A 14,892-nucleotide genomic window follows, 5' to 3' on the forward strand; every position below is an offset into this window, starting at 1 on the left:
GGACTATTAAGAAAGCTGAGTGCCAAAGAATTGATGCTTTTGAACTATGGTGTTGGAGAAGACTCTTGAGAGAGTCCCTTGGCCTGCAAGGAGATCCAACCAGTCCATTGTAAAGGAAATCAGTCCTGAATATTCATTGGAAAGACTGATGCTGAAACTCCAGTCCTTTGGCCACCTGATGCGAAGAACTGACTCAGTGGAAAAGACCCTGATGCTGGGAAAGATTGAAGCCGGAGGGGAGAAAGGGATGACAGAGGTTGAGATGGTTGGCATCACCAACTTGATGGACCTAAGTTTGAGCAAGCTCCGGGAATTAGTGATGGACAGGAAAGCCTGGTGTGCTGCAGTCCATGAGGTTACAAAGAATCAGACACAACTGAGCAACCGAACTGACTTTTGTGTCTGGATGGGAGAGGCAAAATTGTGCCAGCTTCAATTTCTTCGTTAACTCTATTTTTGCCAGCAAAGTGCAGAAGATAGCCAAATTGGGAGACATTTTGGAGGAGAGACATTCTGAGTCCTGAACTACCCTGTTACCGATCAACTTATGGACTCCAGTCTGACAGCCAGGTAGAATTGAGTCTGCTTTTGCATCAGTCACAGCCTCTAGCATGGCTGGTCACTCACCGGAGTTTTGATGTAGGTGTGGGGGTCGGGAAACTCAGGGAAATGGCTGGGGATGTGTGGCGGGTGGGGTCGGTTCTGTCCTGCAGTGAGGGCCTTGGGGGTCACCGGCTGATTGGTCACCGGAGCTGCAACAGAGTCACGACTGGTTACTCTTCCACCAGAGGTCTTGCGTCTCTAACCCAACCCTCCTTTTCTCAAAATAAACGCTGGACCTCAGTGTTCTATGCAACAGGCACTTTGTACTTCTACCAATAAAAGGCATTCAATGGCTTGAGGACCTGAAAGGGTACTCCTGCCCCCAACCTCTGCTTAACCTGGGGTGACATTCCCACGTACAATAATCTGCCCGCGTGCCTCTCAGGTAGGTGAGTTGGTGGCTGTGACAAGTTAACTGGGTAAACGAGAGGCCTGAGGAGCTAAGCAAGTTAGGAGGGCTGCTCGCTCTTTTCAAGAACCCAGGTGACAAAGACAAACACTGAGCCAGGGAAAGTTAAGTGAGGAGGGGATTAAAAACGGCACCTTCCACTGCTGCCTTGAGAGATATTCCTAAAAAGATGCCAGCCTGAAAAGAGTGATGAAACAAAAAAAAACTAGTATTCTTGCCAGGTTCCATAAATCCAAACTAGTTACTCCAACTCAGTTTATGGTGCTCAGTGTATCGAAGGCAGAGATCATCAAACTTTTTGTATAAAGGGACAAAAAGTAAGTATTTTAGGTTTCGCAAGTCATGCAGTCTGTCACAACTACTGAACCCTGCCATTACAGCAAGAAAGCAACTATAGGTAATAAGTAAATGTGGCTGTGTACCCACAAAGGTTTATTTACAAAAATAGGTGGTGGGCCACAGTACCCATAGTTTACTGACTCTTGATCTAAGCAGGAACAAGAACTCTCATATTTCTCAAGTAGCATCGAGATGGTTTGCCTTTGTGGTGAGTGAATTTCACAACCTAATTCCATCAGCCCAAATCAAGATTACACTGTAGGTAGCCCCAAATAATGGAAAGGAGCCTGCAGTGAGGCAGTAGCTACATACCAGTCCCTGCCCTATTCAACTACTTCACTCCACCAGCATTAATTGAGCACTACCGGATATCTTGGTTCACAGTCACTTACGGGCGGTGATGACCATCCTCTGAGACCGTTTTGCATATGCAGGGAGAGTGTCCACATTGAAACCTAAGAAACAGGAAAACAAAAATCACTGCCTAGGCCACTAAACATGGAAGGGGAAGTAATGCTGCTGTGAAATAATTTAAACTCCCGACTTTGCTGCCACTCAAAGGAAGCTCCAACAGAGTCCCCCAAAGGAGTTAAGAGGTCTCTTACAGGGGTTCAGAGGAACTCTCTTGTGATAACTCACGAGGAGATTCAAGGACATTTAGCAGACCGGCCTGCCTCCTGGGGACTCCTCTCTCTCTCTCATGTTCCCAACTCAGCTGCACCGAAGAAATGGAAACTGGAGATGTACTCACCCATCTCAACAAGGGTGACCACAATATCTGACAGTGTGGGCTGGGTCCTGGCTGTGTGCTCACAGTAAGACTTGGCACTCCTTCCAATTTCTGAAATGTCTAAGGAAGGATCAAAAGCAGAAAGTCTTGTTCTCAGTTCCCAAATGGTTAAACACAGAACGATCATATGAGCCAGCAACTCCACTCTTAGGTATATACCCAAGTGAAAGGAAAACAGGGACTCAAACAGGTACTTGCATCTGCATGTTCACAGCAGCCAAAAGGGAGAGACAACCCAACGCCCATCCACAGAGGAACGGATCCAGAAAATGTGGTCTATACCTTTAATGGAGTATTACTCAGCCTTCAAAAGGAATGGCGTTCTGATATAAGATACATGAATGAACTTTTTGGTTTTTTTCTTAACTTTATATTTTATATTGGGGTATAGCCAATGCAATTAACAATATTGTGACAGTTTCAGGTAGACAGCAAAGGGACTCAGTCATAATATACATGTATCTATTCTCCTCCAAACTCCCTCCCATCTAGGTTTCCTGTGTTTTTATAAAATATTTATTTACTTATTAATTTTTAAATTGTTGGCTGTGCTGGGTCTTTGTTGCTGCCCAGAGGCTTTCTTTAGTTGCAGAGAGCGGGGGCTGCTCTCCCTTGTGGAGCACAGGCTTCTCACTGTGGTGGCTTGTCTTATTGTGGAGCACGTGCTCTAGAGCTCCACGGTATGTGGAATCTTCTTGAACCAGGGATTGAACCTGTGTTCCCTGCATTGCAAGGCAGATTCTTAACCACTGGACCACCAGAGAAGCCCATGAATGAACTTCGAAAACATCATGCTAAGTGAAATAAGCCAACCAGTCAAACATTTTAAGATTCCACTTACATGAGGTATATAGAAAAAAAGAAAATCCATAGGGACAAAAATTAGATTAGAGGTTACCAGGAGCTGGGAAGAAGGAGGGATGGGGGGCTGTTGTTCATGGATACAGAGTTACTGTTCAGAACCATGAAAAAGTAAAGTTCTGAAAACGGACAGTGCTGATGGCTGACACCACTGTGACTATATTTAACACTATTGAATGCTTAAAAGTAATTAAAATGGTAATTTTATGGTATGTATATTGACCATCAAAAAAATAAATAAAGAAAGGTCTTATTATTTGGGTGTCAGGTTTTTTTTCTTTTACCTGAAGCTGAAAGCTCTTTTTCAGTCACTCTGAAGTCCCTCAGGGGAAAGGGGAAACAGGAAGCTAGGCTCCATGAATGGGCTTCAGAGGTGGATGAGCAGTTTCGGGAAAATTCTGAAATTGTGCTCCATTTTACACAAACACAAAAAGCCTGTGGACTTAAGTATTTTCATAATAAAATGAGACATTCTTTGACTTTTTCTACTCTCACTCTGTCATGTTTTCCAGAGGCTGTGTCACCTGTGATGACATCATGGCTCTGCTGGCTAATGGAATGTGTCCGTGTGCATCCTTATGTTTTAGGATGTTCTCAATTTCATTTTCTAATGTGGCAAAATCTCTCTATATAAAGCCCATGTTGATATTTCCCTCGTGGTCCAGTGGTTAAGAATCCACCTGCCAATGCAGGGGATACAAGTTCAATCCCTGGTCTAGGAAAACTCCACATGCCGCAGGGCAAGTAAGTCCATGTACCACAGCTACCGAGTCCACACTCTGCAACGACTGAAGCCCATGCACCCGGGGGCCTGTGCTCTGCAACAAGAGAGGCCACTGCAATTAGAAGCCTGTGCACGGCAACTCGAGTAGCCCCTGCTCGCTGCATCTGCAGGAAGCCTGCACGCAGCAACAAAGACCTAGAGCAGCCCCCGCCTCCAAAAGAGCTTAATGAAAAAAAAAAAAAGAGAATGTTATATAAAAAAAAAACCAATGTATACAAAATTCCTTAGGACCCTCAATATTTAAGAATCTAAAGGAGTTTGAGATAGCTGCTTTAGGAAAACATTTGGTATTTTGAAGTCCCAAACATCAGCTGCAGAGTCATCTCACCCCAGATCACACCCTTCCTGGAGCAGCCCACATCCATGACTGATCAAGACTACAAAGGCAGGGCTTTGGGGGCCTGATGTCAGAAACTCTGATGGGCAATAATCCCTCCAGGGTTCCCTGCTGAGCTGCCCAATTCTTTGTTTGAACTTTTCCCTCTCTGCCTAAACCTTTCTCTCACTTCCATTCACAGGGCTGATTCCTCCCAAAACACCTTAATGCCCCATCCCTCATCTCATCCTTTCCTTCCCTACCCAAGGCCCAAAGAGGGAAATACACTGATTACGCACAACCCTGTGTGAGACCATTCCAGGCTCCTAAATCTTAAGATACTTCCTTTTAAAAGCAGTGGTGGGTTTTTTTTCCATTTTCTAAAACTTATCCTCCCTCACTCTTTGTATCACATAATATAGCATTTGATTATATAATGTGTGGCATCTATTTCATGGGACTTAATCCTGACTCTCCAATAAAAGTGTAAATTCTTTGAGCATAGAGAACCAACAGTAATAATAACACCACCTACAAGTCATTGAGGGCTTACATTTTCAGCTTTGACTGTTTTACATATATATCTCACTTATACTCAAAAGTCCAAAATGTGCAAATTATTACCCCTTTTCACAAATAAGGAAATTGAGGTTCAGGAAGTTTAGTGGTTGACCCAAGCTATTAAGTGGCAGAGTGAGAACTTACACCCAGGTCTATCTTATTCTAAAGCCTGTTAATCACTTAACAATGTCCTTCCTTTTCTTAAACCTTTTCAACACTATGATGATGCAGGACACAGAACAGATGTTTGACTGGAAGAAGGCCTACTGTTTCCTATCGTTTCCCGGTACTTACAGCTCTGCAGCATCTCTGTCAATGTTTCCACAGATGCTTTCTCAGCACTCTCAAACCCTGCCTCTGTCAGCAGGGAGCTCACAACCACTTGCAGGGTTCGCCTCCGGGCCAGATGGTAGTTATCAGCAGGGTTAGTGGACTGTTTACTTCCTGATCTCTGTGAATCAGCAGCCCAGAAACAGAGAACATTTTTATTCACTGGACAATGATGCAATTAGAGCTCACATACTGTCACTGGCAAGCAAAGGTTCTTTTGCTAAATACTTATAGGTACTTTGGATTTATAGCTCTTGGCCAAATGAACAGTAACTGAGCATCCTAGGGGCTCTAAATTCGGAGACAAACTTTCTGCCTACCTAACAGTTAACAATTCCATAACACAAAGCGGCTGTTTTTTCTATTTTAGCAGATTTTCAGAATATATAGCTGAAAAAACATGCATGATGGGATTGGAACTCGTGCCCATCTCCCAGAAAAAAAGTGATCTCTCGCTCTCGTTCTTCCCATCTCCACACCATTTCACCAACGAGGAGAGTCAAAGCAACAAACAACACATGATGCTGAGAAGACGACAGAAAAAGTAGGAAACCTAAATTATTTTGAAATGGGAATCCCTCCCAACTTTAGCGAGCCAATAAGAAGGCGAAAACGGCCTCACTGGACCAATCAGGAGCTGTTCCGGGTTCCCAACCCCTCCCCCCCCAACAAAGAACGGGCCAATCAGTAAACAGGCCCACCGACTCCGGAGGCCGCTGCCAAGTCTCGAGAATGGCGGGGGGGGGGGGGGAGATGGGGAGTCACGTATGGCCTGAAAGACCCTCCTCCACGCAGGGTTCAGGGTGGGGCTGGGTTTCTGGGTATGGGCTCGTAGCCCGGGTAGGGGGAAAGTTGCCGAATGCTCCGACTCTCTCGGCTCCGGCCCCGCGCCCGCCTCCCGCCCTTACCGTTCCGGAGCCCGCAGCCCCGGCAGTGGCCGCCGCGTCGGCCATCTTGCCCTGGCGTAATGTGCGCGAGTGCGGGGCACGACGGGACTTGTAGTTAAGGGGCGGGGAGGGGCGGGAGCCAGGGGGCGGGGCGACGCGCGCCCCGCGGAGCTTTCCGAGGCCCTGCGAGGTCCGCAAGGTGACCTCCCCCACCCCCACCCCGGCTCACGTGACCTTTTGTGAGCGGTGGGTTCAGTGAGACCCGGAAGTTTGCCCCGGAAAATGAGCCCAAGGTTTCACACCTGTTTTTAAATGAAATCGCTTTTTCATGAAAAGCACATCTCTGGGACGCTCCGAACTTTCCTGGATGGTTGTGCGGGATCCCGCCGGGTCCCCATGATTTGCTCTCTAGGAGAGGGGCCTGGGAATCTGTATTCTTAAGTATCCAGGTGATTCTCCTGAGCGGGAAATCTGAAGGGAAACCCTGTTTTGTGCTGGGGTCCCAGGAGCCCCACTTGGAACTAGAGCTTCACAGCCACCCAGTTCCGGTGTTCCGGTGCATCACGCTGCCCTCTCGCCTGTGTGAATCTGCAGGTGTTTGCGGGCGAGCCTGAAGGCGCTGCTGGCTGGAGGCCGTCGCTGGCCCGTCTCCCTCCCAGGCCGTTGCGTCCACGCGGTGCCTGTGGTTTTCTGTGGTTCGCTCGCGGGTCAGCCTCCTCAGGATTGGGGGGGAGGGTCTTCCGTGCACCGCCCCGTTTGCGAGTGTCTGGCAGGACGCAGAGGTTGGATTTGAACCTCAGAACTCGCCAGCTCTGGGTCTTCGGATACATTGCCTGACTTCACTGTGCCTCAGTTTCCTCTCTTGTAAAACTAGGATGGGATGAGATGGATGGGGATTGGGGGTGAGCTAATACAGACGAAGGGTCTATGACTGTGCAGACGTAGAGTAAGAGGTCAAGAAACAACGCCTAATGTTGTTTATTTCCTGCGTGGCGAACGGATGAGTGGAAAATGCTCAGAGGCCGATGTCTGGAAACCTGCGCCGCGCCTGCCCGCCGGGAGCACCTGTGCCTGGGGGGCACCCCCATCACCCCCTCACCTGGGGAGCGTGGGACGCGTGGGGCGGGGTCTGAGGGTCAGGGTCGCGGCGCCCCGCGAGCCGCCGGGAGGAGTCGGGGCCCAAACCTTCGCAGAGCGGAGCACCCAGCCCCTTTGTCTCCCCCGCCCCCTCTTCCCCACTTCCTGCCCAGCTTTAAACTCGGGATTGGCGGCGAGGCGCCGACTTTGTAAACACGCCGCGTCTGCGGCGGCGGAGGCTGGTTCTGTTTGGGCGCCTGGGGGAGGGGTGCACGCCCCTCCCCGAGGCTGGGGGTGGCGACCCCCCCACACACACACCTCCCCAGACAGAAGCCAGAGGCGGCGGGAGAGAGTGTGTGCGGCCACGGTCGATGCTCCGGGGGGCTCACCTGCCGAGAAGGTAGGCTTGAGGGCTGGAGAAACCGAGATAGATGGGTGTCAGCGACACCCCGCTTTCCTGGAACCTCCAAGCTGAGACTGGCGGGGGATCGGGGATGGGGGGCGGTGGTTAAAGAGGTCACCGCGTCTCATCGCCTCCCGTTGTCTCTCAAAGCTCAACTCACTTTCTGTCTGAGTTGCACGTGGCTGAAGGGCAGAGAAGCCCCCCAAATGTCTCCGCTTTCTCTGTGTCCGCACAGTCCCCCTCCAAGCTGAACTGGAAGCCCAGTGAGGTCACTGGGCTGTCTGTTGTCGTTCTGCATACCTCAGAGATGGGCTGGGAGGCGGAGGGAGGGCAGAACTAGGGTGGGCAGGGAGCCTTGGGGTCCTCCTGCCAGCCAGGGCCGGGGAAGCAGGCTGGAGGACAGGACCAGAAAGAGGGGTCTCGCAGTGGTGGTCTCTCTGGTGTCTGATGGGTAGATGGCATCTATCCACAAGTGATGGCTCTAGCCTCTTCTGTGTCTTTTACTGTGTCAACAAGAGGAATAACTGAAGACATTGGTTGCTGTTACTGAGGGAGCCTTAATGTATTCATCTGCAAACATTGAGCACCTACTGTGTGTCTGGGATTTGGCTGGGATGCTGAGGGTACAATGGTGTTATTCATCCACCGTGATCTCGCCTGAGTCATAGAACAACAGAGACAAGCTGCCAAGTTGGGGTGGCTGGGAAGGCTTCAGAGAGAAGAAGACATTTAAGTTGGGTTCTCAATGATGGAAAGTCAGCAGGCAGAAAAGTTGTGGGGTCTTCGTGGGCAACTTACTTATTCTACAGAGCTGGACTGAACCCTGCTGAGGTGTTGGGCATAGGGAAATGGGGACACAGAAACAGCTGCTGCTCTCTTTAACCCTGCTGTCTAGACACGAAGAAGAGATAGGAATGAACAGGATGGGTTCTGGGAAAGGCATGTGTCTGGGCTCATTCCCAGGACCCCAGAAATTCCCAAGTAGGTGCAGCAGGGAGAGTCCACCCCAGGGGTGATATAACAGTCCACACAATGCTGGGGTACCCACCCCCCACCCCTGGATGCAAAGACTGTTTCCTGTAACAAATCTAAGCCCCCAGCTCAGTTCTCCTTGGCACTAGACGTGAGTGAAAAGAAGTGGATCTGCCATTGTTTTCCTGCCGCTGCTTCTGCATTTTCAATTCCCAGGCTCACTTGAGAGATGGCTGACACAACAATTTATGAATTCATTCAGCTGTCTGCTGAGACCACACTATCTGCACAGGCTAAATAGTGGGGACATAATGGCAAACAAGTCAGAGCTTCTACTCCCCTGGAATTCAGGATCAAAAGCATCTCTGAGGATTCCACCAAGATCCCAGTCTCTGCCCAGTCTTTGAGACCATGACCTCTGTGGTCCCAAGTGCCTTCTCTTTCCCATTTCCTTCCCTCAGGGTTCAGAATACTAGCTAAGGCTTATATAGCACTGTCAGGTACTCTTCCAGATGTTTTAGGTGTAATGTCTCCTTTAATCCTCCCAACAGTCCTGTGAGGTGAACACTAGTATTATCTCTATCTTTGTTGTTTACTCGCTAAGTCATATCCAACTTTTTTGCGGCCCCATGGACTGTAGCCCGCCAGGCGCCTCTGTCCATGGGATATCCCATCTTACAGATGAGGAAATTCAGGTCTGGGGGAGATAATTTTCCAGAGGACAGGGTTGGGATTTAAACCCAGGTTACTTGACTTGGGAGGCCCTGTTCTTAACCATTGGGCAAGCCCACCTCCTTGACTGACCACATGGAATGCGCCCTTAAGCCAGGGGCTTAGGAATTTCCCAAAGGGAGTCTGTGGTCCTGTATCTCAAATGATGCAGAGGAGAGCAATTTGTTAGCTGAGTGGGTGCAGGTGCTATTTACAGGGATCCCCAGCAGGCCTGGATCAGAGTTGTGGGGACTACACAGAGCTTGTATCCCTTCGTAATGACTGTGTGTGTGTGTGTGTGTGTGTGTGTGTGTGTGTTCTCCTGAGTAAGCCTCACTCACAAAGAGGAATAAACCAAGGTTTGATGCAGGAAAGATGCATGGAGGTAATGTGCCAGAATCTAGGGAGATAGGAAACCAAGACACTTCTTTTGTTGGGAATCTTTAAGAAGAGCAGAAACCTTCATATTCTGGACCCCAACTTGGTAGCTGAGTCAGGAAGATGGTCAGGGAGTGACCTTAAGCAATCTTAAGATACGCACCTTTCTTCCTCACAGCTGCTGGATCCCAGAGGTGCGTCCCAAAAACTGCATCTGCACATCTGAGATGCGTCCCTCTAGGCGGACTGGGACTTACCCATGATGCCAGCCAGGCCACAGGGCAGAGGCTCCATGGATTCCCACTGTTTTTCCATTATCTTTCTGGAACTAGATTTCTCACAGGAGGCCTCTAAACAAATCTGGGGAGGCCCAGAGGCTGTCCCTCTCTGCCTGTAGTCAGACTAGCTCCAGTGTCTGAGCGGGGGGAGTAGGGGGGGATGGGTGTTGATGCTGGGAGTTGAGGGTAGATGGTGGTTACACCTCCATCACAGGTAAGCAGGATGTGAAGATCAGAACTGTGTGGACCTCCAGGCAGCTCCTCTGCACACACACCCCCTCCTCCTCCTGTAGGGTGGGGTGTGATGGAAGCCTTGGCATGCCCCAGCCCACTGCCCCAGGCGCCGTTCTTTTGCTTGAGAACAGGTTGTACTCTTGAAACCACAAGAGGAAGTTTAGGGAGGGCTGGGGGTGAGGAAAGTTCTGGGGCCCCTGCCAAGTTTCCCTTTCTCTGCTGTGCGGAGGTGTGTTTGTTTTGGTGTGTTTCTCTTGCCCTCAAAGACATTTAAATTTTAAACCCTCTGAGTTTCAAAGAGCTGTCAGGGCCTGCTCCTGTACTCTGTGTGTGTGTGTGTGTGTGTGTAGGTGGGTAGGGCGACTGTGGAGGTGGTCAGAGACCCCCCTGGAAATGGGGTTGCAACACGGTACTCATTTGTTGGATTTTGTGCTGGGATTTGTGTTGTTTGGCTAGCTGACTCCACAAAGTCTTCTTTTCATCTCTGCCCTTTCACCTTACTCTTGCCCACAGCACTCACTACAGCCCCAAACACTAGAAAATGCGGTTATAGTGGCCACTTAGGAGCTGAATGATGTTGCCAGGAGCTGTTCTACATGCCTTATCTCATTTCACATTCACCATAATGCCAACTAGTAAATGCTTCTAGTCTCAATTTACAGATGAAGAAACTGAATTTCAGAAAGGCTTAGAAGCTTACCTGATCTAGTAAGTGGCAGAACCCAGATTTGAACCCTGGTCTGATTTCAGAGCCTGTGCTCTAGATGTCTATTTAATCCTCAGATCAGAGCATCAACTTCCTGAACACAGACCCTGCACAGTAGGAAGTTGAGATCCCAAGGTTTCTTGTTGTTGTTGTTTGCTGAGCTGCACAGCATGCAGAGATCTTAGTTCCCTGACAAGGAATTGAACCTGTCCCCCCTGCTGTGGAACTTGGGTGTCTTAACAGCTGGACCACCAGGGAAGTCCCAATCCAAAAATGTTTTAAAATGGTTCTGCTAGTGTGGGGACGGAGGTGGCCTGCATATAGAGTTGGAAGAGGGATTCTCTGAAAGTTAATATTAAAAAGGATGGAATTCCCTGGGGGTCCAGAGGTTAGGACTCGGCGCTCTCACTGCCAAGAGCCCAGATTCAATCCCTGGTCCAAGGAACAACTAAGATCTCACAGGACTCTGTAAGGCCAAAAAGAAAAAAGACAACCATATAACTGAGGGAAAGGAAAGGAAGATTAAGTGGGTGCTAAACAACTCTGGAAGTTTGAGGCAAATGGGGAGAAGATTTAGGAGGGTTATTGTAGCTGTGTTCAGACATTTGAAAGGCAGCCTTTGGAAGCCCCCAGGTAGGGGACTGGTAGAGGCAGATTTCCACAAAGCATAAACACTTTCTAACAAATAACTGCCTAATCTTCTTTATGCAGAAGTGAGTTCCTCATCGAGGGGTGTCTAGAGCACATGCTCAGGTGAGGCTTCTGCCAGGGGAAGCCCTCAAACTCCCTCTAAGCCTCTAAGCCTCTAAGCCTCCCATGTGATTATTGACTGGCTTACCTCCCCAGGACTTTCCTGGTAGCTCAGATGGTGAAGAATCCGCCTGCAATGCGGGAGACCTAGGTTCGATCCCTGGGTTGGGAAGATACCCTGGAGGAGGGAACGGCTTCCCACTCCAGTATTCTTGCCTTGAGAATCCCATGGACAGAGGAGCCTGGCGGGCTACAGTCCATGGGGTCGCAGAGAGTCCGACACGACTGAGACTTGCACTTCACTTGCCTCCCCATGTGTCCACCAGGTGGCGCTGTTGCCCAGCGCGTGGCTCCAAGGCTGCTGGATGGGCTGAAGAGCGCCACTTGGTCCTCCAGCTACCGGCTTGGTTTCCTGGGGCCTTTCCCCGACCCCATCCCCAGCTGTGAACACACCAGGGCCCAGAAAGCCACTTTTGACCCAGCACCGTCCCCATGAAATGTGCTCGCAGGTCTCCTCGTGGCTCGGGTCAGAACGTGCGGGCCTGGGCCCCTGGGATAGGCTCCTTTCCCGGCTAGGGCAGGCTCCCTTCCCAGGTCCGGGGTGCCCTCCCTCCCCTCCTGCTCTTTCCTCTCCCTGGTCTTCCTTTGTCCTGAAGATAGAAGGACCCGCGTTAGGAGCCGAGTGAGCGTGGCCTTTCATAGCCTACAAGGCCATGACACCCGCATTATGTCATCTGTTTTAAGGTCCACCAGAACCGCACCTCTCATAAACTATTTGTCCTCAGCAACCTGCCCAGTTCTCCCACCGTGCTTAGAACTACCCTAGGACAGCCAGTCCTAAGGAGAGCCAGCCGGGGCCCAGGCGTTATCCCCAGGAAGGAGGGAGCGGCAGAGGGTTGCCTGGTGCCTCGTTTGTTGGCCCAGATCTTCGTTCTAGCCTCTCAGACCTTTAGAAATGCCCAGAACCGCTGGGGTTCCCCGACCCCTCAGGGCAGGCCGGGCTCAGCACGTGCCAGGGCAGAGAGTGCAGTTACAAACCTCGGGGCCAGGGGGCGCCATGGAGGCCACGCCCAGAGAGAGGCTCCTTAACGGGCCTTTTGCAAGGACTCCGCACCCCTCACCCAGCACCCTGTGAGGCGGGAGGTCCATTGTGTGGAAGGAGCAAGGCAAGGCACCGAGGGTTAAGCAGCAGGACAGTTTCGGAGCTGGAAGTCTGTCGTGGCTCTTTGCCTGTCTGATTTGTGCACGTGACCACCTAACCCGTGCATTCTCTCGTGGAGTGGCTCAGAGAGCCTGGACTCAAGACAGAAACCACCCTGGTTTGAGTCCAAGCTTGGCCCTTTCTTGGCTGTGTGAAATTGTTTCCTTACCGGTCAAGTGGGCGTAACGGTAGCCCCTTCCTCACCGAGTTATTGTGTGGATTAGTTGTCCTGACACTCCTGAGCACTTTATAATATCCAGATCGGATCTTTTTGTGTCCTCGTAGCAGCTTTGTGTGGAGAAGACAATGGCGCCCCACTCCAGTACTCTTGCCTGGAAAATCCCATGGACGGAGGAGCCTGGTAGGCTGCAGTCCATGGGGTCGCGAAGAGTCACTCACGACTGAGCGACTTCACTTTCACTTTCCACTTTCCTGCATTGGAGAAGGAAATGGCAACCCACTCCATTGTTCTTGCCTGGAGAATCCCAGGGACGGGGGAGCCCTGTGGGCTGCCATCTATGGGGTCACACAGAGTTGGACACGACTGAAGTGACTTAGCAGCAGCAGCAGCAGCAGCTTTGTGAGGGACATACTATCATGATGCCTTTTTTGTTCTTTTTGGCTGCACTGGGTATTTGCTGCTGCTCCTGGGTCTAGTTGCGGCGGGGGTAAGGGGGGCAGGTGGTGAGCTGGGGGCTACTCTAGTTGTGAGCGAGCCTCTTGTTGTGGTGGCTTCTCTTGTGGAGTGTGGGCTTTCGGGTGCCCAGACTTCAGTGTTTGTGGCATACAAGCTAAGTTGCCCTGTGGCCCATGGAGTTTTCCCGGACCAGGGATGGACCCCGTATCCCCTGCATTGGCAGGGGCATTCTTAACCACCAAGGAAGTCCCTCGTGATGCCTTTATGTAGACGAGGAAGCCGGGGCACAAAGTGGTTACACAGAGTTAAGGGGCCGACGCTTCCGGGCCCATGCTCTGCACCAGGCTTAGGAGATAATACGCTCAAAGCCCTGCCAACTACCAAGCAGGTCATACACCCTTACATGCGATACTTCTGTCACCATCATATCATCCTCACGATCATGCCACAGCCTGAGCTCCAGGGGCTGGGCGTGGGGGCCATCCAGCAACGAGAGGGCAGCCCTGGTATCTTTGCTCGCCATCCCACCGATGACTTCATCTCATCCTCTTTTCTAGAATAAAAATCGGCCCACAGTTCTGGCCTGTGGTCAGACCGTTGGACAGAATACTTGAAATTGGGACTGTCCCAGAAACTCCCAGTTCTGGCCCCCGCACTGTCTGCTCCAGCTCGTCCTGCCTCCTGTTCTCTGTCCTCTTCACTCCAGGCTGCACCTCCCAGCCCCTCCCCTGGGGGCCCCTGGGTTCTGGGAAAGGAAGCCAGGAGCAGGGCCTCCGACAGATGCAGAACTTGGGCTCCAGCTGGGGGTGTTAGAGGCTGTGGGGGGAGGGAGGAAGGGCCAGGGGACGGGAGGATGGGGTACAGAGGGCACTCCCAGCCAGGTGGCATGTCCCCCAGAAGGCATCTCTCTGCTCTTCACAGACTCTTCTTCCTAAGCTCCTGTTTATTAAGCTGACTCTGCTGGGTGCTGAGGAAACAGCCTGGAATAAGACCCCAAGGAGGATTTACTCCTCTCTGGCAAGTGGATATCACAAGCTGTCTTTGGATTATGGAGTGAAGAGTGTTTTTTCCTCCCCGCACATGGCCCCGGGGGTCAGGACTGCTTTTTGCTTTCCTTCCAGTCCTGTTCCCTTTTCTCTAAGCAGGATCTACTACAGAACCACAGACCGGGAGACTGTTCAGAGGTGGAATCTATTTTCATCACAGTAAGCGGGGATCTTAGGGTTACGCACTCTCACATGTACTGGGTGGCTGAGCGTAGGCCAGAGTGTAGAACATTCAAACGGTTTCCAGTGTCTTTTTGTTTCCCGTCAGCTGGTACCTGCTGGCCTTAGGGGTGGCCACCATCTTTTCTTAGAATTCTGCCTCTAGGACCAAGCAGAGTTCTTCCTGTTGGGTCTCTTGGTCTCCAAGGAAACAAGAGTTTTTTCTGCCCAGGGCCCAACCTCTTGGGCTCTAACTCAAAACTCTCTTTATAGCCACTGGACATGAGCTTGGTGCCTCCTGGGTGGTCCTCAGAAGTCTTGCGTGTCCCCTGCTTCACCTCACATGCAGCTCCTAGAGTTGGGTGTTTCTTGTAGGAATCTATTGTGTGGATTTTCTCTGAACCTTCATTTCTTTGCAGACAGGTGGCAGCGAAGATGTTGGGATAATAGAGCACATGTT

At 50.8% G+C, this 14,892-nt stretch overlaps 2 protein-coding genes across 7 annotated transcripts in view; one reads left to right on the plus strand and one right to left on the minus strand.

The window, feature by feature from the left end:
• TAF8 (TATA-box binding protein associated factor 8) overlaps window positions 1–5,968 on the minus strand; it is a 29,230-nt gene extending 23,262 nt beyond the window's left edge. For 4 of the 5 annotated variants that reach the window (XM_055571411.1, XM_055571409.1, XM_055571410.1 and 1 more), the window contains exons 1-5: window positions 5,902–5,968; window positions 4,958–5,114; window positions 2,103–2,201; window positions 1,744–1,806; window positions 628–752 (exon numbers count right to left, since the gene is read on the minus strand). In XM_055571411.1, coding sequence (XP_055427386.1) covers window positions 628–752; window positions 1,744–1,806; window positions 2,103–2,201; window positions 4,958–5,114; window positions 5,902–5,946 — 489 coding nt within the window. In that variant the 5' untranslated portion in view covers window positions 5,947–5,968. The remainder of the gene's footprint in view (window positions 1–627; window positions 753–1,743; window positions 1,807–2,102; window positions 2,202–4,957; window positions 5,115–5,901) is intronic. The other variant, XM_055571412.1, reaches the window with a different exon arrangement.
• Window positions 5,969–7,143: 1,175 nt separating this feature from the next.
• CCND3 (cyclin D3) overlaps window positions 7,144–14,892 on the plus strand; it is a 95,122-nt gene continuing 87,373 nt past the window's right edge. Inside the window, exon 1 of one of the 2 annotated variants that reach the window (XM_055571426.1) lies at window positions 7,144–7,357. The gene's annotated coding sequence lies outside the window, so the exon portion shown is untranslated. The remainder of the gene's footprint in view (window positions 7,358–14,892) is intronic. The other variant, XM_055571425.1, reaches the window with a different exon arrangement.

The sequence above is a fragment of the Bubalus kerabau genome, chromosome 3 (genome assembly GCF_029407905.1).
Source record: "Bubalus kerabau isolate K-KA32 ecotype Philippines breed swamp buffalo chromosome 3, PCC_UOA_SB_1v2, whole genome shotgun sequence".
NCBI lineage: Eukaryota > Metazoa > Chordata > Mammalia > Artiodactyla > Bovidae > Bubalus > Bubalus kerabau.